Source organism: Siniperca chuatsi, linkage group LG9 (assembly GCF_020085105.1).
Source record: "Siniperca chuatsi isolate FFG_IHB_CAS linkage group LG9, ASM2008510v1, whole genome shotgun sequence".
Taxonomy (NCBI): Eukaryota; Metazoa; Chordata; class Actinopteri; order Centrarchiformes; family Sinipercidae; genus Siniperca; species Siniperca chuatsi.
In genome coordinates this window covers 11,620,981-11,646,213 of record NC_058050.1, presented here as the reverse complement: position 1 = coordinate 11,646,213, position 25,233 = coordinate 11,620,981, and the positions used below count along the sequence as shown (strand labels likewise).

The following is a 25,233-nucleotide window of genomic DNA, read 5'->3' as shown; positions in this document are numbered from 1 at the left end:
AATAATTTTTAACTTTTGCAACCACATAGTATTGCTTTACTTTTCTATATGGTACTTTGAGCAATGGATTACTTATAGTCAACCTTAAAAAACTGCTCATACACAGTGCTGTAATGTAGTTCCACACTAATAGTATGTATATTCTGCAATTGTCTTTCAAGATAGAAATTTATGGAAAAGAGAAATCCACTAAAATATGAAATGTGAAGCTGAAGATTTTTGACCAAGCTTACCATATGACACAATAGGTCCATCCTATGTCTGCAATAAGTTTATCTCTGTGTGACTGCAGTTTTAGGCGAAATGTCTCATGCACAAATGGACCATTGATGTCACACAGGCTGTGGTTTATAATATTTTGCAATGGAATTTAACTGCCAGGGTTTGTTTGTCTTGGCTAAAATAAATGCAGGTATTAATTGTAGAAGAACAGGGTCAATAATGGCTCAATAGCTGAGTAACTGAACTAGAAGAATGAGGAGTAAAACAGTTTGTGTTCTGTAAAAAGTTCCAGACTGTGAGCACAGTGCAGTGAAGACCCAAAACAGTCAATGGAACGAGAGCCTACTGTGTTTGTAAGTTCATGAAGAGAGATGAAGTAACTAGCACTCACAGTATATAGTAGACATACACAGTAATTAACAACAATATACAATAGTGGCATCTGCCATAGTGCAAGGTATTACATTGACTGACAAACACCAAGTTGGTGAGAGGGAGTTGAAGTAAATATAATCTGGTTATTATCATTATCAGAGAGAAGATCTGTGACTAATCTGAGATACTTGCATAAAAAGGCACATGTAAGTCTGTATTATGTCACTTTATTCAAAAAAAAAATGCTTTTGGGAGATTTAAATACAATGCAGTGACTTTACGATCAGTATGACATTCATTCAATGATTTTATGATGTTTTGAGATCATGACTCATGAAAAGTAGAAATTACCACTTGATCTTTTTATCGTCAACTGGAAGATTAACTCAATTCATAACTTTTTTCGACACAATGTGCATTAACACTGCAGACAGGGTATATTTAGAGCAAAATTAGTTCTCTTTTTTATTTAATTGTAGATGTGTTTGTTTTTACTTTAGTTTCATCAACATCTTCACATCACATTGTAATGAATTATTGTATATTTCAGTTCTCTTGCAAAGTCTTGTTGATCCAATCTATGAAGTTGGTGACTCTGGTATAGACGCCATATGTTCCCTGCTGTCCGCAGTCAACCCCCCAGCTGACAATCCCAGCAGCCCAGAACCGTCCACCTTCACTTAGGGTGAAGGGGCCTCCACTGTCACCTTGGCAGGAGTCCTTCCCACCTTCAGGGACTCCAGCACAAAACATGTTATTTGTCAGGCTTGGTACGTTGTCCTTTGTCCTCTTCGCCTCAGTGATTGAATTACTGCATGTCTCCTGCTCCACCACAGGGAGCTGCACAAACTTCAGCTTATTTGTTAAAATCCGTCGGCTGTCGGCTGTTTCTGTAATGCCAAAGCCTGACACCAGTCTGAAAAAAAAATGTAGAAGAGTAATGGTGAACTCAAGAGAAAAAGCAAATCAGGAATCTGGAAGATTGACATGTTGGCACAACAAGAGAAAAAGCAAATGCAAAAAGAAGATTTAAATGCAAGGTAAAATCATTGAGTTCACAAAACTAAAGCAGGGAAAATAAATAATCATATAAAATTGATTATACTGCATTATGAAATGAAACCCAGCAGTTGTTTCTTTACCCCATCATGCCAGTGACGTATGTGGCACCCTCTGCTGGCAAACATATTGGCATAATGGATGATTTGAATGTGATTGGGTCTTGCAGTTTGATCAAGGCAATGTCATTGTTGTAGTCTAAGCCGTTGGGGTTGTTGTATTCGGGGTGAATGTGGACTGAGGCAGCAAACGCAGGAGAGTCCGTCAGGCTTTTAACATCAGTAAGTCCCATGTAAACCTGCAAACCAACAGCATAGGAGGAAATAAATGTCAATTCAAAAACATGCAACATGCAAACAGGCAATGGCCATGCAGATAACACCTAAAGTGGCACACTTACCCGTACAGTCTCGTGTGATGCTGTATTTCCATTATGTGTTAGGACATGAGCTGCGGTCATAATCCAGCGGTCTGCAATCACCATGCCTCCTGCTCTTTGTCCATCTATACTCAATAACACTTGCCAGGGGATGGTATTGTCTGGAGCTTCACTGCCTCCAATGATCCTCTGATAGGCAGAGATGTGTTTTGTGGGCTGGCCACAGACTGGATGGGATACAGACATAAATATTCATAAATATTCAATAAAGTTTCACACAAGTACAGACTTCATGTTCCAATTAAAGAAAATATTCTAGACTAAGATCTAGATTAGGTTTTGCAGGGTTTTATTTTTGTAATGAAAAACAATACCTGGTATACATGTTGGACTGACAACAATATTGTTGTTGGATCTCCACTTTCTGTCTGCTTCACAGGTGAAGCTAACTGAAGAGCAGAGAGAAGAAGACAAAAGAACAAATATACTTTGTGTTAATCTTTAACTTAAGTGATGTAGAAGTGTACTCCAGGGTGTGTCAGGGCACCGTGACATCACTGTTGGGTGTGGTTACAGGTACAACAGAGCACACTTCTGAGCACACCCATTATGATTCTTAGAGGGCAGTGAAACACTGTGTTTCAGCTCGGTGTTAAGTAACTCTTTTGGGATCAGTAGCTTTGCATATATATTTTTTACTACAAATAAAATATACATTACACCACAGCTAACAATTTTGCTAATACTGTGCTTTTAAAATGTATATATGTAAATGCATTTTAAACATATTTTGCATTAAATGTATTTCCAGGCTTCCATGGGTTTCCATTCATTTCTGTACTATTGAAAATCAATTAGCACACTTCTTGCTTTAGTTGTGTATTCATCTCATTAAACACCAAGCCTGCAAGACTTATTGCAAAATATACAGTATTGATAATAGGCATTGCAGTGGAGAAATTAGTCTGTACTTACACTGCATTACCATGCAATAATAATGAACATTAGTAACACTAATGAAAATGAATGCAGTTCACATTGATGGATTATACAACTCAAAAGAGTTTCAAGAGTCTGCTAATGGAAACCAATGGCTGGTAGGAATGGTAGGAAAAATCTTAAACTGTACATTACACTGTAAACTGTATTTACATGTAAATATCTTACCATTTACACCCCCAAGGAGAGAGTAAAATGGTTCGTTACAGTGATACTGAACAACAGAACGGTACTGATTCTGAAAGCCAGACAGGAAGGTCACCCCTCCATTCAGCAAAGGTTTGGGTTCTCCACAATCAATTACTGCAGAAGAACAAAACAAGGACATATTAATATTTTTCCAGTGAGACTCAGGAAATGATCAAGAAACTTAATTTATGTTTGAATCACAACAAAGTTTCCATTAATTTTACAATTTTCTGAGCTTAAAGGTAACATACTGTGGCATTCTGGCATAGGGAGGTGCCACTGTCCATTTTTTTGGCACATGGTAGAGAAACTCTCCAACTCATGACCATCCTGACAGAGAAAAGAGGGGTTTTATATCGCACACAATGACAAATAAACAAGATTTAGTATTAGACATTGCAAGTTTCAACTAACCATCATCAGCTTGTATCCTTGATCACAGCGCACAAAGATGTAGTCTCTGTAGAGATATTCAGTCAAGACAGGAGTGACCCTGCCCTTAGCTATACTGCCGGGAAATGGACACTCCACTCCTGGAAACACCATACACAAGCAGACATGTAACATTAACTGCATATCTATAGTTACCCAACTGTTAATTGCAATCAGACAATATGATGGAAATGGCATGACAATTGCAGTTTATATGCCCAATGGCTTATTTCTACTCTCATTCCTCTCTCCCTCACTGTATGTGCTGTAGTCCAGGCTCCAGCCATTGCTCTGGCCGTCATCATCAGTGTGGTAGTCCAGCGTGACAGTGTTGGAGTTTGTTACTATCAGACCTGGACTCTTTCCACCACACAGCTTTATGGGCTCTTTGTCTGGAATGGTTACCTTTTTAAGAGAGGATTAGTATGCAGCCCATTTATTGCAAAACATATCTGTTTAATGCTCTGTTTATTTCCATGTTTTCACATAAAAATATATAGTGTTTGGAAGCTGCTTGTCATTACCTGCAACCAGTGATGGAGACAGACTGGACCTTGCTGAGTGTCCAAGCTCTCGATGTGGAAGTTGTCAGAAAAGTTAAGAGAGACAGTGAAGCCAGATTCTACAAAAATAATGTACTGACAGGACACAGCATGAGGTGGGGAGTTAGGGTATCCTGGACTGAACAGATGTCCCTCTGGCTCATCAAATATACCACCACTGCAGGATACTGGGCAATCGGAAAAGGAAGAAATCATTCAGGTTCAATCCTAAATGAAGATTCAGTATTCATCCACTCAACTCCATCAGCTCAAACTTTTGCTTGCATGTTTGGTAATGGTTCCATGGACTAGCAACATGATACTATTCGAGTCGAGTATTAAAGAAATAATAAGCTTTTTTGCTTTCTTTCAGATGAGCAATATCAATCTCATGTTATATTCTATAACTAGTTCTATAACAGTTTATTAATCCGCCCATGTCCAGCAACATGTTGCTGTCATGAGCACAATTTTTTATACAGTATAGGTCTCTGCACAAGCGCAGTTGTAAACAGCCTGGCAACCTCAGTTTAATGACATGAATCCGGGAAGATGCACACAGTCACTGTGCCTGACTGTTCGCCAAGAAATTGTTTTGGCCTAAAACCACAAATTGACATTCTTACATTTCTGTTTATGTACAGATTAAATAAACAAGATATAAAGTGTTAATCAGTTAATTTTAGTGTTGTTGATAGGCATATTTCTGAACGAGCCTCTGCTTCCAGTATTTATGCTAGCATAACCTAACCACGTCCTGGTTCCAGCTGCATACTTAAAGTTGCTATATTCAATATTTTTATATTAACAGTGGACCCTCAGCTCCACTGGCCAAAAGCTCAGTTAATGTGGGTAAGCACAGACATACACTCAGATTAATTATACCTAGTTAGAAATAATGCAGTCTAATACAACAGTCCTGCAATAAATCCTACGTTCGTGAAGGTTAAAATGTTCAGTTTTTGTTTAAATTGTTTTGGAGAAGTGTTGATTCAACTGTATAGTCATTTTGGAGGTTGCAGTTTGTGAACATCAGACTGCATTTTAGCTAGGTGTATTGTACCTAATAAACTGGAGACTCAGTGTATATCAATCTTCTCTACTAACTTAAAAAACAATGCGAATAAGTGTATTTCTGGCAAAGCTGACTGATATCAGGTGTTTCATTCATGCTTCACCATCAGTGGCTCATTCATCAGTTGCTTGGCTACCAGCTAACTAGTATCATCCAATCATAGTCATACAGGTGTACAGGATGTCCTTATCAACCTGACACGTTTAAGTGACTGGTGATACCATCATGTCAATGTCGTTTGCTGCCATGTTAGGCTTTTGGTATTGTTGTTCATGGGATTAGTTCTAGCAGACTCCTTGTTGCTGCTCAGATTCTTTGAGCACTCCTTCAAAGAGCAAAGTCTTTTATGCCCAATCTAATTATTGTATAACCATTTGTCATAAATGTCATAAATGGTCAGTTCCTTGACACAAGTGTTTCTGACTGAAATAGATGTTGGGGTGAGTCAAAGTGGTTGAAAATTGAGTCACAACAGTTTGACTGAGCGTTGTTCCCCCCTGCTACACATTCTGACTGCTCTAATGCGTACATACATGGGATATGTGTATCTGCACGATACTCACACACACAGGTGCGCTGGTCTGAGCGAAGCTCGAAGCCGTGGTGACAGGAGCAGAGGTATGAGCCAAGGGTGTTGAGGCAGATCTGAGAGCAGAGTGGACCTGAGCCATCTCCAGGTTCTGGCGCAGAACACTCATCTATGTCTGATAATGAGAGCGACATTAAGTTGGTAAGGTGGTTCAGTAGTGGAAGAGTGAAGTGACAGAAAAGCTGACAGAAGATGGATAAGTGCTACCTATTGCCTGGTACTGAGCAGAGAAGCCCACGTTCTGGTGGCGCTCTGGGTTGTTATCATCTGTCTGGAAAATTAGGGTAAGTCTGTTGCCTGGAGACAAAATGGGGTGGTTGCCTGGGTGATGCCCATCAGCAGAATTCTCATTGCCACAAAACTTCCCCAGGACCTTTCCATCATAGAGAACCTGAAGGATCATATAAGGGATAAAATCTTAATCATGATGAGGAATTTTTTTTCTGTGAAAATCCAAAGTGTGTCTGAGTTCAGTTATGCAGAACACAGTAATTAGAAAGTTATTTATTATGCACATGCTGACAAGGATGTAATACACTATGCAGCATTTATCAGCAGCAGAATCTATTGCAGTGTTGCAGTTGAGTTACCAAACCTTGAGCCAAAGTCGCATCCCCAAAGTCTTCTATGTTTAAATTTGAGTCCAAGTTTGGGTCTCAAGTCCTCTCATTACAAAAACGTTACATTTTTCTGGGGGCCAGAGGCACAACTCCAAATAAATGATAATGTTGGTCCATGCCTGTTTGGTGTGTAAATAAGCAACTGTTTGCTAGCACATTTGGCATAAATGTATAAGGCAATATTATGTCAATGTTGTGTTTACAACTTGTTGCACTGCCTCCAAGTGGCCAAATAAAAATCCAAATTATTGGAGGTTTAAGTCCTCCTCCAATCAGGCATTTGAGTTTAACTAATCTGGTTCTAGTATATTTCAACAAAAAACACATACAAATTTACATCTGAATCTTTTGGGACAAGGGGGGATTAGTTTGGGGCCCTGGGAGATGTGTTTCAGTTCTTGATAAGGTCTTTGAGGGCCAAACAAAAAGAGGTTCAATTAACTATATGACACTGGTAAATGGGAAATGAGCTATTTTGGCCAAGAAGACTGGATTGTGTTGCTAAGACCTGGAGGGGAACCCCCATGTGAGCCACTGGTGGCCCAGCAAGACAAAACCTCCAAAAAAGCCCCCCAAAATAACACAGGGTTGCCTCTTTGTGAGATTATTACCAAGGAGAGACCACTACAAAGAGAAAAACTGGGGTTTTTTTTGCAATACCCACCATGCAGTTAGTTATACTGGAGCACATCTTGACAATAACAGAGAAACATGGAGACGTATGTACTCAGTAACTAAAGGAAGTGTTCTAGATAAAGTTCAAGCCGTTGATATTCAAGCCTGAGTCAGGTTGTCAAAACTGGCACTCGAATCATACGTAAGTTTAGAACTCAAACACTACAACACTGGTCTGTTATTTGGGATATCATATGTGTTGAAATGTGGCTCTGACTGTAAGGGCGTCGTAATGGCATCCTGCAGAAGCTTCAATGTCCAGGTGTGTGAAGGTGATTCGGATCTGGTAGCCCTCGGGCACACTGAGGTCCCACTGCTCCTGCAGGTTGGGAGGGTAAGGCTGGGGATACTGGGGGGACTGGACCTCCCCATGCATTGGAGGCTCTGAGTCAGGCAGCCGCCAGCACTCACTCATTGACACATACAGAAACCTAGAAAGGTGCATGAGCAGAGAGCGTTCGATCTGTTTATCAGTTTGTGGTCTGAGCTGCAGGTCCAAAGTTGATGCAAACAGAGAAAAAACAAACACGGTGACACAATCAACACAACTGTTGCAACCATATAACATTGTCGAGGCTTTATATATGGCATACTGAGAGATGGATCACTCAGTCAACCTATACAACACTCCTCATCTGTAATATTGGTTGTACAAAAAATAACACACAATGATATAAGAAGCAGCTCCATAATGATAGAAGGTACACGCAGTGAATTTTGGAACCAAGCCAGAAACAAAACTTCAAAAACTATTTAAGTACAACATACAAAAGGGGATTAAAATTCCATATAAACTTACCAGATGATGCAGAAAGTCCACCCCATCTCTGCATTGAAATTCTATCCGTGAGTGCACTGATCCGCTGTTGCAGGAGCAAATGTCTCACACAAAGTGAAACATTAATGTCACAAAGTCTGTTGTTTTCAGTGTTTAGCAACCCACTGCGTTAATGCCAGGAAAATACCTTGTTTGTCTTGGCAAAATCAAATGAACGCTTGACTTTGAATTGTAGAGAAACAGGGTCGATGCTGGAAATAATTCATCTAAAATAGAGAATAAGGAAGATTTTGCGAACTAGACACCTCCAATGAAATCCTATTGAGAATCGCTTAAAATATAAAGAACTAGCCGGATTTTGTTTTTAAACAGCTCTCAAGCTTTATCCCCAAATTTCAAACTCTGGCTCATTCACCCATACACCATTCTACCACCAGAGGAGGCTATAGACTTTTTTCAGCATCCTCAAACACAGAAGCAATTGCCTTTCACTTGTGATCAGGCAGACATGGTGAAACATTTCAAAACAGCAGTGAAGCAGCTGATTGAGGCTGTTGATTGTTGTAATTTGAGCACATTGTACCCTATGCCTATAAAGTATCATCAAATTGAGACCATGTCTGACCATGTCACTGTGGTTGATTATGGCCTAAAAATTGTAGCCCTGCCTTCTCGTTATCATATGGTCAAAGAAAAACATACAGAAATGCAAAAAGCAAAAAAGTAAATCCTGAAATAAATAATTACAGTGCAGAATAACCAAAATCAAAAATAGAGAAAATTGCAGGCAAATACAGAAGTACAAGGGACAAAGAACAAGCTTTAACTGATCCTAATGTTTCAATCCATTACTGACACCACTAAGTGGTAGTAGAGCATTACTTGCTCTCCAACTGCTACAGTCTCACATGAGGAAGTGACATCAGAGCCATGTTATTTTAAGAGAGTGACTAAGATTTGTTTGTAGATGAGGAAATAATGAAAAATTCTATTTACTGGGCATGTGGGAAGTGGTTAAAAAGATTGCATGAAACAAAGCACTGAAGAGGCTTGGAAAATGTGTGTAATGTTCTACCATACCATCAACACTGAATCCTGAAGCCCCTAAAACTCTGCTCACTGACCAATATTACAAGACTGTGGTAGTGATTGGCAATGTATGTTTGTCTATGAACATGTGCATTACTCATGTATAGCTTTTCTGGGCTGTTGGTGTAAACAAAACTATATGTTTTTAGTCCACATATCAAATATAAATTAAGATAACTGTTCCAGCTGTTTTGATTTGGACAAATGAATAATTTATTTCAAACATTAATGAGCAGACTGTAATTTAAAACTGCAACCAACAACACAAGTTATTGAAGTTATTGTTTTACATGTGAGAACACTTTTGCTGATGTAATACATTATCAGTGAAACACACTGCACTGAAAATCATTTTGATTATTTTATTTGTGTTTTCCATACATTTGCTATATCTTGATATATATCAATAGTGGAAAAAAGTTTTTTAGCAATATTGTGATACTAAATTCAACCATATCTCCATAGTCACACTATGTGTCAAAACACTTAAAATCTCTTATTTCCAGGGGCCCTTCACTGTGGCCATGCTATTCACAAAACTGTTTCCATATAAGGTGCTGTGGGTTTCACACCATTATAGATTTGAATGTAGCATAATAGAGGCAAATGTATGAATTATTAAAGAATTCAATATTCCAGTGTATGGAAGCCCTGAAAGAAAATGTGTTTTTTGTGTATTGAGGCTGTTAATGATTAAAAGACAATAATACAGTATATTATTAAGTTTGTCAAAACACACATTCTCTGCAGTTGATTTGCAAATTCCTTTAATACAAAAGTGAAGTATGAAGTCATAATGTGATCAGAGCTTAATATGAATAATGTTGGTACATTTGATTACAAGATAATAGTCTTTATTTTCATAGACAATTTATTTTATTGTAGAGATCTGAATCAGTCCTGAAATGGATTACATTATTATGTAGCAAAGTAGTTTTTCCCTCATCTTTCCTCTGTCTAAGATCTTTCTATTTTGTCTATTGTCTCTTTAATCCAGTCTACATAATTCTCCACCTTGGTATAATAACCCTTGTACTGCTTCTGACGACAGGGGGGTCCCCAGGACACAATGCCGGTCAGATAATAAGGCTCTCTGCCTTCAGCCAACATAGGCAAAACAAACGGACCTCCACTGTCTTTCTGGCAGCTGTCCTTTCCTGTTGCTCCAGCACAGAACATGTTGTTAGTAAAAAGCATACGTTTGTTAGTTGATGTGGAAGGTGTATTCTCACACTCTGTAAGGGCGTAGACCCCAATATGAGCATATTTTAACATGGCAGACTTCGACTGTCCTTCTGTCATCCCCCAGCCTGACACAGTGCCTTGCTCATTTTCCACCAAGCCCGTGTTTACCTCTGGCAGACAAATGGGAAGGAGGTTTGTGCCTAAATTCACCCTGGAAGCTAATCTGATAAGAGCAATATCATTGTCAAAATTGGTGCGGTCTTCAGTGTCCTTGACGTAGTTGGGATGAATTATGATCCTCTCACTGTCCATGACAACTACATTAGACGACCTATCTGTTGTTCTTCCATCTACCAGTCCACCATACATGCGCAAAGAGGTTTGATCTATACCTTCCACAACATGAGCTGCTGTGACAGCCCATCGGTCATTGATCAGTGATGCTCCTCCTCTATTCGGCTCTTTTATCAAGAGATGCCAAGGTATCTCTCCCAGGATTGCATTCTTACCTCCCAAAATTCTGCCTGCACTTGCAGGGTGTTTTTCAGGCTTCCCACACACTGAAATACACAAAGAGTCATCAATAGATTTGTATGATTCAAATGATGGCTAAAATGAGAATAAATATTAATTAAAAAAATTTAAAGTTGTACCTTCAATGCATTTTGGCATCTCCATCTTGCCACCACCTGATTCCCATTCACCATTGGCATTGCAAGTGTATGTGTCTGAAATATTGAAGAAAGCATAGTGGTGAAACAATGAATACCAGAAAACGCTACATTCTTAAAAGTTAGTTTAGGAAAGGAAACAGAAAAGGGATGTGTACAAGCTTCCTATAATCACCATCTCCTTCCAGTGTGTAGTACTTTGAACTGCAGTTAAACTGGATCTGGTCTTTATACTGAGTGCCTGCTGAGCCCACCAATTGAAGGATGCCATCTTTTGGGATACCAGGAAAACCGCAATCCACAGCTACATGTGAGAAATTCAAGACAAATTCAAGACAACTCAAGACATTTTCAGAAAATAACTGAAATTGGTTACAGTCAGACTCACGTTCACAGATGTAACTGGGAGTCCATATGCCTGTGCTCTGGCATGTCGCCACATACTCTGATGACAGGGGCTGGGTGCCTTGCTACTTTGCAAAAGGAGAGCTTAATTAGCTTAATAGTGGCTTAAATACATCAAATGTAAAGCTATTAAAGGTTCTGATTCTCTGTACACTCACAGTATTCACAATATAGCCAAAATCACAAGTTACTGTCACTGTTTCACCCTGAGTATATTCTGGTTGCTGAGGAGTCGCAGTGGAGTGTGGCGTTACCACTGCTGGACAGACTTTGTCTGCAATTAACATGTGAAAAGAACAATTATGATGAATTGTGATCAGATCAGAACAAACAGCTTCATACAAATATTCTTTTCCCATTGTGTTAAAGGTGAGGAGGCTGCAGTACCTCTGGTTTTGAAGTGGAAAGTGAAGCCTTTGTTAGTTCCAAAGCCATCAGAGGTGAAGCGGATTTGGACATGATGTGAGTGAGTGAGGAAGGGAGATTGGGGAGGCGTGTGGCCACAGAACGGCCCCAGAGTCCCAGAGGGAGTCTCAATCTGCAAACAAAACAACATAGGTAATGTACATTTCCTGACTTCCTCTCTGCTCTGGTCCCTCTGGTGGTGTCCTCCAGCATGTACACTGCCTATAAACATGATTCACCTCAAATCTAAAATACAAAATAGATGTTTGCAGAAGTTTTCACCCCTTTAATAGGACACACTTAAATCAGTCGGAACTGTGGCAAAACCTACACCAGGAAGACAAAGGAACACTCCAAGCAACTCGGACAAAAGGTGATTGAAAAGCACAAGTCAGGGGATGGATACAAGGAAACTCACAAGTCTACTGAAGTACAGTTAAATCAATTGTTACGAAAGGAGAAGGCACAGCTGTAAAACTGCCCCTGGGGCAGGAAGTCCTCAAAAACTGACTGACTGCAAGATGGAGATGAGTGAGGGAGGCCACCAAGAGACCTCTCACAACTCTGAAGGAGTTCCAAGCTTCAGAGGCTGAGACTGGAGCGACTGTGCAGACTACAACAGTTGGCCGGGTGCAAAGAGAAAGCCAGTATTATGAAAAAAACTCACATGACATCTGGGCTACACTTTCCCAGAAAGTACATGGGAGACTCTGCAGCAGGCTCTGGAAGGCTTGTGAGGGTAGAGGGTAAAATGAATGAAGCAAAATACAGGGAAATCCTGGAGGAAAACCTGATGCAGTCTTCAAGACATCTGCAACTCGGGAGAAGATTTGTTTTCTGGCTTTACAACATCAGTCAGAGTCCAGATCCACAAGAAAAATCTGATAGAGACTTAGCCATACAGACTCAAAGCTGTAATTTCTGCCAAAGGTGCATCTACTAAATACTGACCTGGAGGAGGTGAATACTTACTTAAGTATTTGTAATCTATATTTGTAATTAATTTAGATTACTAAAGATCTGTTTTCATTTTAGACATTAAAGCATCTTTTTCTGTAGATCAGCATCAAAAAGACTACATTAAATATACTTTGATTCAATGTTATAAGACAGTAAAACATGACATTTTTCGGGGGGGGGGGGGGTTATTTTATAGGCACTGTATGCAAAGGGAAAAAAATCCAAAATCTGTACCACAGAACAGAATGTGTAATAACTGTCAAATCCATGGTTTCAACACTTTTGTCTTCAACTTCCTCTTTGTTTTCTGCTCTGTAACGTTAGAAAGACGCATCACCATGTGGTATTTACATTCTGACTCAACACCTACCCTCAGTGCGTCTATGCATTGTCCATCAGGGCTTTGCTCCACATCAAAATCTTCAGAGAAGTGCAGCTCCAGCTGCAGGTGGGCCTCCACGGACAGGGTGTACTTACAGTCGGCATTCTCTGCGTATGAAGCAGGCCAGGAGGGACTGGATATGTCACCTCTGTTCAGCCCGGACAGATCCTCAGTACAACTCACTGTGTTGAAGATAAGAGTTCATTGTTATCACCATTATCATTTTAATAAACAGAATCATAAGTAATACACAGTCAGCCCCCTTGTCATCTAATTTCCCCTCCTGTCTCCCTCCCCCAGTTTGCCTGCTTCTGCTTCCTCTATTTTCCCATTTTCACTTCATGTTTCAGTTTTGTTCCTTCTTCCTTGATTTGTCTCCCTCTGTCTAATTTGGACTGTTAACTCCTCATTCTGTACACTGTTTAGTGATCCTAATGATGAGATCATTTGTACCAGTGCAAGTGTGTTTGTCCACGCCCAGGTGGTAACCATAGCGACAGGAGCAGTGGTACCCTCCGATGAAGTTATGACAGAACTGGGTACATCCATTATCTGGGTCGTCCTCACATTCGTCAAAGTCTGAGGGAGCAAATTAATTAAAGGTCAGATGTAGAAAAGCATGGCACACAGGACTCGTTGGGAAATATGCTATTCGCTCAATTGGTGGGTTCTGGGTTTCCTGATCACCACTATACTTACAGGCCATGGGATAGGTTAGTAGGAGATATGCTATCAGATATTTTGTGTCACTCTTAGGTCTATAAGTTATTACTGTTTTCATTTAAAGCTCTTAAAGGAATAGTTAAAAATACATGTATTCGCTTTCTTGCAGAGTTAGATGAGAAGATCAACACCACTCTCATGTCTTTACGGTAGACACATAGCTGGAGCCAGCAGCCAGTTAGCTTATCTTAGCATAAAGACTGGAAACAGAGGGGAAACAGCTAGCCTGGCTCTGTATAAAGGTAAGAAAATCTGCCTACCAGGACCTCTAAAGGTCACAAATTTACAGCACGTTATATCTCTGATTTGTTACCCTTGGACAGAGCCAGGTAGCTGTTTACCCCTGTTTCCAGTCTTTGTGCTAAGCTAAGCTAACCGTCTCCTGGTTGTAACTTATATTATCATTCTTCTCTTCTAACCAGCAAGATTGTATTTCTAACTATTTCTTAAATGATTTCATTTAGTAGCTACATCTTTCAATGGTGCTACAAACTTACTGCCAATAAACTGACTTTCAGCCATCATGTGACCTATTGTGACCTTTTGTTATAGGTCAGCAATGACCAGTGGATCTAAACATGTCACTTGGTTATCTTAACAGAATTTAAAAAGCAGAACCTTTTCTTTGTGTTTTGCTGCTTTCTGCTCAAATAATGTATCTGAGCTATCCACAGTATGGTATCTGTTCGCCTCGTTTGTGCACTAGCTAACATATGTAGAAGGTATTCAGTGGGGAGTGACATATTTAGGTTTGTTGTTTGTTCAGTCACCTTGAGCTGAATCTTTTCACGCTTATAGTATAGAGACAAGGGTTAAAGTCAAGACCGTAATTAATGGATCTACACCACTGTCACATACTGTATCTAAGTTATTGCATACCATACAGGATTTCCCCACTATTTTTGTGAAACTAATTTTACACCGTACAGCCAAGATTGTGTTAACTGAGGCTGTTAGACAGGATTTAGATGAGAGTCATTGCAACCCTGTCAGCACTTTTGAACTGAAACCAGTCTCCATGCTAAACACTCTTTAAAAGCATGTACTTTAGTTATTTATTTGGCCTATTTTTAAAATGATGTCATGCTTTTAGCGATCTACTTATTGTCTTAGTGCCTCAAATTGAAAATAAGACACAACTCACCATGGACAAAATAACCCTGGACACTGATTTTTTGTTTTTTCATTTATGACATGAAAAACATGTCAAACTCTGTTTCCAAGTCAGCTTTAACAGCTATAAACTGCAAATATTGTCAATTGTTGTCTTAAAATGTCACCTGTCTTAAAATATCACCTTCGTAACAATGTGATTCCAAAAGTGAGACAATGATGAAATACATAAAGACAATGATGAAATACATAAAGTACAAACTGAGCTCTCCTGGGAAATGTGGAAAAATAAAATGGGCACAAATACAATGGACTTTGGGGAGTATTTCACTTGTTTTTCTCCTCTACGTCTCACCTTGACTGGTATAAAAGCCTCTGAAGCCGGTGTGCCTCTTGGTGTTTGAGTAGTCGGAGTGGAATGAAAGAGAGAGGCAGCCGCCCAGGGAGGAGACAAGGGAGGGATTTACAGTAGACTGAAGCTCCTCGAATTCCTTTTTGCCACACAGAACGGAAATTAGCTTTCCATTTGAATAGACCTGGACAAAGACAAAATCGGATAATTATGTTGTAGAGGGTACAGTAACATTACTGCCACAAGTTAGTAACCATGACTTTTTAAAGTTTATCTTGATCCCTGACCTTCACTGCATCGTTTTCACAGTCATGGCTATCCTCCAGGTCCAGGTGGATGAGCCTGATGGAGAGGGTGTGACCTTTAGGGGCACACCTGCTCCAGTTTAGACTGGCATGGGGCAAGTATCCAATGGGATACCCTGGAGACTCAACCCATCCCAGCAGCATCGAGTAGGCCGAGTGGGAGAGCAGGAGAAGCAGAAGACTGAGGGAAAGTATGGAAGATAAGAAAGTAAATTCAATTCAAGGGAGGGAGTTATACATTGTAAAGGAAAGGAGGAGGATGTGGAGAAAATGCAAGGACCACAAAGTTAAGAAAGAAAAGGTATTATTTAATGTTAGATCCAGAGAAAGTCCAGTTGTACTAAAAAAGAGACAATGTCAGCCACAGACGAAATCCATTTACGTCCTTCCATCTTACAAGCACTCTATCCGTCTATTCATTATGGTGCAGTAATGTAATTATCTGTTTTATAGTACTAAAAAAAATTCAAACCCACCTTAATCGTAACATCGCGTTCCGATCAAATCTCTTCACAAATAAACTATCTCAACATCTCTCCTTCCCCTTTATTTAATAATTTACTTTCCAACCCTTGCGCTTCCTTGCTTCCTCTCTCTCACACTCAAATTTTGCAAACGTAGGCATTTTATAAATCTATTTGTGGATTGTTTTTTGCATGTTTGCAGTAAGTAAAGGAGTGACTGTGGGTAAGTGGGGTGGCAGGAAGACAGACTGAGCTAAAAACCTTTCAGATCGACTGTTACTACAAAATCTTTGCAGTTCTAACTCCCTGCGCCACTGGGACAAAAGTTCAGTGGAAACAATGGAGTGAAAGGAAAGGGTGTAGAGGAGAGAGGAAATGTCTCATTGTGCTGCTTTGCTGTGTACAGTTAGTTTGCCAAAATCAGCTTTTGGTCCTATAGCTATACGGAAACACACACACAGCTTACCTCGCAGTGAGAGGGCTAGCACCGGAAGGAAATGAGGAGAGACAGAGACAGAAAGAGACTGAGAGAGACAGAGAAGGGGAAAACAGCAAATTAGGGTCAATGGGGTTTTCCACTGTGTAGGATTAGAAAAGACATGAGAAGTAGGTAAGGCATAGTGAGGAGGGGGAACATATCTGTAGTCACAGACAGATCGTGACAGAAAGAGAGAGGAGAGTAGTGAATGAGTGAATGTCAGAAAAGAGAGAGGAAAAGGAGATTGCACCTTACGTTATACTCTTTGGGCTAAGATAAATTAAACAGCTGGCATTTCAAAGGTTAGGAGCAGGTTTAGAAGAAGAGTGTACAGGAAGACAGTTGTTGTAGTCTTAAACTTAGATATTTTACACACGGGGAGGACTGTAATCGAATGGGCAACAAATGGTTAAGATGAATTGCACAAAAGACGAGTACAGTAAAGATGGGAGATGCTGTGATCGCTGCCATGCAGGTCAGTAAACATGTTTGAATTACTAACATTTCTTTTCCATTTGGATTAAAAACTCCTTTATAGGAAATATTTAGCTTTTCAGCATTCCTCACATACTGTCTTTGCATTACAGACTGACATCCGATTCTTCTGTATATCTCTGTTTTCTCAACTCTTATCAGGATCGTATATGCAAGCTGAGTGTGACGGCACGAAGAAGACCAAGTGTGCTGAATGTGAACGTGGGCACTACACAGCCACAAAAAATAACTTGCTTCGCTGTCGTGTCTGCAAGGACTGCAGTTCCAGTAAGTCACACACATGCACATACAGTACTGCATACGCAGTCATGCACATACAACCACACACACACACACATACTTTATCTATACTACAAACACACACACAATTTCCTCCTCTTCTCCCCCCAACTGCCTTTTATAGACTATAGATATATGTTTTGCAAATGTTTCTTCATGTTAACACCATCACAAATCTTTAACATCTTCCTCTTTTTCATTTTTAAGCCATTAAACCTCACTAAGCTGCCGGTGGGGTCAGTCATTACATAAATCATGCTATGTAGCCAAACTTTGTTCACAATTTTTCAAACTTTATTTTAAATTGTAGTGGAGATCCCAAAATTTTCAAAATGTACCAAGTATGTCAGGCTGAGTTTTGGGTAAATGTGTAGAGAATGATGCACAATATATCTGGAATATGTTGTGCAACCATAAAAATATTTATATATAAATTATTGATTTAAATATTTCACTCAGTGTAAACATCATGTAGTTTCAATGAAGAGCTGGTAAAAGCCTATACATAAAAATATAGTACTGTTGATGTGGAATAAGTTGATTTTAACAACCTTGAAAGTAATTACCCACACACACTTCTAATTAAACAAAGTTACTGGGTGCAGCCTCATGTATTGTCTTTGCAAAACAAAGCAACAGAAGATGGATCCCTCTTCCATGACAGAGACAAACTATATCTCTCTTTGACTCTTTCAGGTAACAAGCAGAGGAAACTAAAGGACTGTACAACTCAGGAGGACACAGTATGTGAGTGTGTGACTGGTTTCTACTGTAATAATGATGGCTGTGACCACTGCCTGCAAGTGGCCCAATGCCATCTGGGTGAAGGGGTCACGGTGAAAGGTAGGTTTCCATTGTAAAATGCAAAATAAATGATCATGTACTCCAGCAAGCATTCACGTCTTGCCAAAATAGAGTACAAACTGACAACTGAAAAGACCTTGCATCTCATTCTTTCTTGCAGCCACTCGCACGAACAATACAGTGTGTGCTCCGTGTGAAAACGGGACCTACAGCAACGTAACAGATTCCAACTCAGCATGTCAAACACATACCAGGTCAGACTGCACCTCCACTATTACTGTTATTAGTATTATTATTATCACTAAAGCTGAAGGAGGATGTTGACATACGTAACGTGATCAGATGTGAGGGAATCTTTCATTAGTCATCCATTGACACACAGCAGAAATTACTTTTTTTTTTCGGTTGACATCCTCAGTCTACAAACCCGAAACATCCCACATCACACCTACTTTAACTATATTTCATCCATACTGTAGGAATGTCATAACTGTTTCTTGAGATTGTCTGAAACTTTTTATACATCCCTTTCCGTATTCTACTGGGACAAACATGCCCAAATAAAAAAGATACACTATACAGTTTGTGGGTATTTTTTTGTTCATCATGTTTTTTTTCAGATGTGAGGTCTTCGGAAGAGTGCTTAAAACTCCAGGAACCCAAACAACTGATGCCATCTGTGGGGACTTCAAATCTCGTAGGTCTCCATTTTTACGTTCAGGCTGTTGTTTCAAATGTGTATCATCTCTTCAGATTTTAAAATTTAGTTTAAAAAAATTTAGTTTAAAAAAAAATTCATTTGTGCAATGTAGCGAATGCTCTTATCCTGACTCAGTGAGTTCCTGTTGACCTTCAGTTCCTATATGTCATATGACCAAGTTATTGAGAGAGGAAGTAGAAATAGTACAGATGAAAAATCATTTCAAAGGAAGAGAGTAATGTAAGGCACTTGTTGCTGTTAGTATGTCTCTGACAGTAGATGGGGGTGATTCTGTCGTTGTGACTGGCTGTAAAGGGTAATTTCACCTTTAGAAAATAAAGGTATAGACTAAAGCTGCAATAATTGATATTTTCACCCAAATCTGCAGCTGTCCTCGGCTTTAAGGAGCCTTATAGTGAGTTTCAGCTCATTGTTTAGCTGTCCGGCCACAACTTGACTGTTTTGGTTCACTCTCACATCATCGTTTTCAGTCCCAACAGGCAGCTTTTGTCACAGAAAAACGCTCTAAAAACCCACCAACAGTTAACGACTCGCTGGTGAACAGGGGACTGCACCATGGCCTTACCTAGGCTTTCTTCAATGGAATTTACAGAGAGATTTCTTTGTTATGGCACTCAAAACAAGTCTACCACTCCGAACCTGGTGCTGGTGAGGCATGAAGCTCAAATATACTCATTTCTACTTGGCAGCTACTTGCCTGGCAGCTAAGAAAGGACACTACAGAAATAGAACACAGGTCCTATAAGATAGACATACATATTTAAAATGCATTCATGATTTGCACACAGGCACCAACAAAACCCAGCCAATAAATCAGGATAGTACAAGTCACAAAGGTCAAAGTACCCAATCGGATGACAGAAGCTGAGTGTTGTTGACCAGTGTCCACTGAGGTGTGAAGAAAGGGGGAATTTGCAGAAACAAATCTTGTGTGATTTTAGACATCACGTTGACTGAAGTTAATCCTCAAACTTCTATTTTTTTAAAAATGCATTTCGAAAAAACTACTTTCTACATTGTAACTTTTCCTACTACTACTACTACTACTCCTACGCTCAAGTTATCAGAGTTTTCATTTTGTGAGATCAGTGTTTGAAACAGTTCAGTTTAATCCAGTCAAATAAGTAGTCAAACACATCAAGTACGCATAATATACAGATCCAATTTCCACTACTACAGATCTAACAGGTGGGAAATTTACCTGTGACACATTCTTATCTGGAAAACAAAACGTTTTCATAACACAAAAGGAAAAAGCTTTTCCAACCACAGGGGCTGAGAAGACAACACTTTATTTTAATCCACCTATTTAGTATTATTAAGTAGTATGTAATGCATTAATAGTTTACAACACACTATAATGTAGTTGTAAGCAGATATTTTAAAGTGTTTATTAATGTCCTTTTATGAAGCATCTATATCTGGTGTATAAACAGATAAAAAATGCTTGAAACATAATAACATAGTAATATCATATGTATATGTGTACATAATTATATGTTGATCACATTTATACAGTTTTAAATCCACCTGTGAATGATTTGTGTGTTTATAAATAGTTAATAAATGCTTTATAACACACTGTAAGGATTTGCTCGTGTGTAAAAATAAAGCTACAGTATACAGTGTTATCAAGCATTTATTAACTGTTTATACATTATGGATGCTTCAAGCAATGTTATCAAGCATTTATTAACTGTTTATACATTATGGATGCTTCATAAGAGGAGTTATAATTGTTGACAAATACATTCATAAACACAATGTATGTAACAAAATAATCTTTTGGGTTCCTTTAAAAACCCCTCTTTCTTTGTTTATCAGATTGTCACTGGATATTACCCGCAGGCCTGTGGTCAGGACTCGTGTTGACCGCACTCGTGCTGTTTGGTCTGATCTGCTGGAGGGCAAAACGCAAGTCAGACAAAGCAGGTGTGTACAATGTGTCACATGAGTAGGTGTGTTATATCATTGCTTTTCCACACACGTTTGTTCTAATACTTTTTTTTAAAATTCTGAAGAGGTGACGAAGCCGTGTACAAGGGCATGCCTACTACACATGTTGTTAACCACAGCTAACATACCCTCCCACTGTTTCCTTTACAGTGATTTTATATTAATTTTTTTTTTTTAACATACCTGATTTCCTTATATTAATTACAGTTAAGTGTGGTCTGGAGTTCATTTATGTAAAAAGAAGTCTAATTTCTTTTGGGGTTTTTTTTTGCACAAAAGCAGAATATTTACGAGTTAGTATAACGCAGGCAGATTAAATAAGGACCTGTGTAACATGGTGCTAAATGAGCTCGATGAGCATGACAAACTGAATAGGGAAACCACATCCTGTACATATTCAGCCTGACACAGTTATTTGGTACATTGTGACGCATACTTCACAGGCAGCTAACTCATACTGAGAAACAAGTCCTACGTACATGGCACAGTCCCATAACTGACTGTTTTGGCTGACGTGCTATATTTCATTGACATTTATAGTGCTTCCAGTGAAGCAATGTGTCAATCCTGGAATTTACAGATGAAATACAACTGACTAGAGAAGGTTGGGCTTCAAGAACAAGTGTGTTGCTCTGATAGTAAGATGTGTGTTTCAAATCAAAAGTGCAAGTTGTCAATTTTAAAAGATTGCATAAGTGATCGAGCCTGTTTTTAGTCACTTTGGTTATGTTTGCAGCAAATGATAATCTTCAGATGTTCATCATGACAGAGAATATGTTAAGATCAGTGATTCCCAGTAAAGAGTCTTTGTTCTTATCACAGTATGTTAATGATAATATCAGCATGTAGATATCTTCAAAGGGTTGATTCCACCCAAATTACTATAAGACATATTTTCCTTCTCATAGTAGTATCGTGTCATAAAGATAGTTTCGGTTTTGTCTGCTGAGGTTTTGAGATATCATTCTCTAAACTTTTTACCGCCAATGTACAGAATGATGTGCACGTGTATATACGAGCATGATTTTGTGGCATCACAACTAGTTTGGAAGACCAATATTTAACTTGCACACTGTGACGTGGAAACTTGAAACCTCCAGTTCACATGCACCAAGAATGGGCTTTTCTTCATGGAGAAATCATGGTCCAGTAGTAGTTAAACATAATTTACATATTCATAGATTCTGGATTTTTTTCAATAAGGCAGGAGCAGCAAATGTAATTCCAAGAGATTTTAACTAGGTAACTGAACCTTACTGTGGAAAAACATATCAGACATGAAATACTATTCAGTATTTTTATGTCTTAAAACATGCATGCAGGGGATCTTTAAGTGAGTTATGATGGCCGGATTAACCTATTAGGAGGCACAAGGGCAAAAATTAGCTGTGGGTCTCTGTTTGTTGTAATTTGGTTAGACCCAACAAGGTTTCTACATGGCTGCTAGACAAGACAGATAATGAGATAATGATACAGGGCACAATTTAAGCCACTTTATCATTTCAGGTGATATTGTGCTTTAGTGGTGCATATTACCAAACAAATTTGCAATTAATCAAATTACCACAAACAGACTGACACACAATGAATACGGGGTATTTGGGGCCCCTGAGGGTCGCGGGGCGGTTGCCAGCTTCGGCTGGTTGGTAATCCATCATTACTCTCTGTAGGTTAGAAAGGTTGTTGTAAAACGTTTACAGTGTCACAGAGAAAAAGGTTGTGGCCAGCTACGATTCATGATGGTCTCAATGGATTCCAATATTAACACAAAAAGTATATAAAAAGCCATGTATTTATCCATATAATGGTGAACTTATGACTGTTTGGAAAATACTGAGCATATGAACAGCAGAGAAGTGAATTATGCTGCAGGCGTGGATTGACAGGTTTATATTAAAGGTTTTCATATTTTTTCATTTCCACCCTAAAAACTTGATACCATTGGAATTTATTGTAACTTCTGTGAGTTAAATCTGACCACAGTCTCTTTCTTTGTGAAAAGGGAAACTATGAACTTTTGAGTTCAAGTCTATGGTGTGTATTTGATACTCAAAAGATAAATTTAAGGAAGTATCACTTTGATATTGAGTCACACTGAGCTGTAGAACATCTGAATTTTACAGATGTATAAATGAAGAAGTATGTTGTACTTCTAAGTACGTTGTTCAGCATGTCCAGATACTTATCAGGATCACGTCACATCTGATAATGGTGCTGTGGAGCTGAATCTGTAGTTTTTGAGAGATTGAAGTGCCACCTATAGGCCAATCAATATCATTGCAGATAATGAGTCAACAAGCCCACATGCCAAACGAGATAATTATCAGTATGGAGTATACTTGAAGCGTTTGCATTAATTCAAACTATTCATCATGACCATAAGAGGCATCCTTGTAAGAATATTAAATTATCTTGTTTTTGACCCTATTTGGATATCTTCTGTGTGTGATAGCCGCCTCCAGTGTTCCTGTTACCTTGATTGAAATGGTTCCTGCAGCACCTGTCAGTCCGCTGAAGATGCCCTTACCTTCCACAGAGTTAAACGGTTACTGCCAAGAGAGCTGCACTGTGGACGGCTGCAATTTACCCCTTTTTAAACCAGGTGATAAATCTCATCTTTACACTACTCAATAAAACGTTTTTCTTATTGTTATTGTTTTTAAGTATTTGTATGCCTTTATTAGAGATTTTGACAGTAGAGAGATGACAGGAATGTCTCCAACCGGATTCAAACTAGGGATATTGTGGTTCATGGTTGGTGCCTTTACCCCGAAGTCCTGGGTGCACCCCAAAATATTCTTGAGTTGCATGAATAGATGTACAGCGTGTACACTTAAGAGGAAAAAACGTATGTCCTGCACATCAGCTATGTGTGGTCTCAGAAAGTCACAGATGTTACTTTTTTTCTCCCAGTTGTCTTTGTAGTCTTCTGCTGCCATCATTACAATTTTGCATGGGTTTTTGCTAAGGATGAAGATGGAATATGTACAGATGGGTGACAAATTATAGGAAAACCAGAATAAGAGTAGAGAAACATAACGAATGCAGTGGCTTCCATACAGGGGGTCACTGAAAGGATCACTAAAATCATAAAGTGCAACGCATGTTTGATGTAACATTACTCTGAAGGATGGTCACACTTAACATTGATTTTGTTATCCTCCTCAGATGACAATGCGGCCAGTTTCACACAAGACAGCATGGACAGCTGCCTTCCTATAACTCCACTGAAGGCTTCAGTTTCATTCGCTGAATCCAGCCACATCAATGGAAGTGCTGGATACTGCACCGGCAACTTCCTCAGGACCTACTCAGAGCCACAGGAGGACGAGTGGTGTGGGACATAATCAAGCAAATGTTGTTAATGGTATACTTATCGGAGGACTCAGAGTCCTTCTGCGACTTGGAGAAGATGCAACTATTTTTCAAACTTTAAACTGGATCTATTTATAGGAGTAGGGTTTCTCTTTTTCAGGAGAGGTGAAGGTGGCTGATGGTTGGTTGCCCCCTGCAGGACTTTAATGAGAATTTCAGCTCAAGTGATGCAACATTTCTATGTTGAATTTACAATGAAGCTAACAGATATTTAAAAAATGTTTAAAAAACCACTGGTGCAGCTTAGTACATGAGATGTGAATTTGTCTTAGAAAGGAGCTTCACAAGTAAAGGCAGCACTGTCAGTGGTGTCTCTAAGAATAAGTCTGTTGATATTCAGTTTTCTTACTTTAGACAAATCCCATGAAAAGGCCAAAACCAACAAGTATGTATGTGTAGTCAAAACCTGAAGTAGCTTATTCCTGTGTGCCATAAAGCTCCATTGTCCAGAAACTATTAAAAACACATCAGTGAGTCACGCTGTTACACTGGGTAACATGTTCCTTCATTACCATGAACATGGGCACTGTAGTTTATTTTGAATCAATCCCATGTTTTGCTGCTGTAAATTTGTAATGCAAATGTTTTTTAATGCGCAGCAGAAAATTGTCCCCAATAATTTACTCCTGTTTGAGTAACATTTGCTAACTACAGTGCCCAGCAGTTTTATAAAATTAGAGCCTTTTTTTAAATTTGTGGCCTGTTTTTTAAAATGTACATCATCCTACGAACAAATGGGCTTGGGGTCAAGTGCCACAGACAGGGTAGAGAAGTCTGAAAATTGAGAGAAGGACTAACTCACCATTGGTCTTTTCATAGGATTTGTTGACAATAAGAAACATATCAAATAATTTCTATCTAATTTTCTTTTATGTAAACTATGTCTTTGTAATTATATTTGAAAGGCTAAATGTAACTTATATTGTTCCAACCAGGTTGCGAATTGTACAAGAAAAACTGGTATCTTCTTTTAAAATACATTGTAATGTCAATTTTGGCCACAGAGTTTTCTGTATTTATACAACTATATAAGCTCTATGATACGCAGCAGCAATGTCACACATGCACTCACAGGCTACTAACATTTAAAACTTGGAGAATGATGTGATATATTAAAGAGACAGCTGTGACACCCAA

At 39.0% G+C, this 25,233-nt stretch overlaps 2 protein-coding genes across 4 annotated transcripts; one reads left to right on the top strand and one right to left on the bottom strand.

The window, feature by feature from the left end:
* Positions 1 to 804: 804 nt before the first annotated feature.
* Positions 805 to 16,136, bottom strand: LOC122881292. Its single transcript, XM_044207307.1, has 24 exons — positions 16,001 to 16,136; positions 15,507 to 15,705; positions 15,223 to 15,403; positions 13,485 to 13,610; positions 13,020 to 13,213; positions 11,672 to 11,822; positions 11,443 to 11,558; positions 11,268 to 11,349; positions 11,055 to 11,183; positions 10,862 to 10,936; positions 9,984 to 10,768; positions 7,956 to 7,996; positions 7,374 to 7,587; positions 6,069 to 6,252; positions 5,836 to 5,976; positions 4,180 to 4,385; positions 3,913 to 4,060; positions 3,638 to 3,756; positions 3,475 to 3,553; positions 3,203 to 3,337; positions 2,410 to 2,484; positions 2,057 to 2,262; positions 1,740 to 1,954; positions 805 to 1,513 (listed from the first exon to the last, which is right to left on the bottom strand). Exons 1-24 carry the CDS (start codon positions 16,012 to 16,014, stop codon positions 1,144 to 1,146), a joined length of 4,185 nt encoding a protein of 1,394 aa, XP_044063242.1. The 5' UTR covers positions 16,015 to 16,136; the 3' UTR covers positions 805 to 1,143.
* Positions 16,137 to 16,292: 156 nt separating this feature from the next.
* On the top strand, positions 16,293 to 25,233 carry LOC122882071 (tumor necrosis factor receptor superfamily member 5). 3 transcript variants are annotated; one of them, XM_044209072.1, is made up of 8 exons: positions 16,293 to 16,941; positions 17,103 to 17,228; positions 17,937 to 18,083; positions 18,205 to 18,298; positions 18,665 to 18,741; positions 20,590 to 20,697; positions 23,174 to 23,323; positions 23,890 to 25,233. In XM_044209072.1, the coding sequence occupies exons 1-8, from the start codon at positions 16,872 to 16,874 to the stop codon at positions 24,066 to 24,068; spliced, it is 951 nt and encodes a 316-aa protein (XP_044065007.1). In that variant the 5' UTR covers positions 16,293 to 16,871; the 3' UTR covers positions 24,069 to 25,233. The 3 variants fall into 3 exon arrangements, with proteins under 3 accessions (XP_044065007.1, XP_044065009.1, XP_044065010.1); XM_044209074.1 differs by having other exon boundaries at positions 16,455 to 16,941; positions 23,258 to 23,323; XM_044209075.1 differs by lacking the exon at positions 23,174 to 23,323 and having other exon boundaries at positions 16,455 to 16,941.

Bases quoted from the DNA above. Each gene is read 5' to 3' on its own strand.
- LOC122881292 (XM_044207307.1), bottom strand. The intron at 11,823-13,019 runs GTAGGTGTTGAG...TTTTGTTTGCAG, and splicing joins AATGCATAGACGCACTGAGG to ATTGAGACTCCCTCTGGGAC. The intron at 4,061-4,179 runs GTAATGACAAGC...TCTCTTAAAAAG, and splicing joins GTCTCCATCACTGGTTGCAG to GTAACCATTCCAGACAAAGA.
- LOC122882071 (XM_044209072.1), top strand. From the start codon at position 16,872: ATGGTTAAGATGAATTGCACAAAAGACGAGTACAGTAAAGATGGGAGA. The intron at 18,742-20,589 runs GTAGGTCTCCAT...TTTGTTTATCAG, and splicing joins CTGTGGGGACTTCAAATCTC to ATTGTCACTGGATATTACCC. The intron at 23,324-23,889 runs GTGATAAATCTC...TATCCTCCTCAG, and splicing joins TTTACCCCTTTTTAAACCAG to ATGACAATGCGGCCAGTTTC.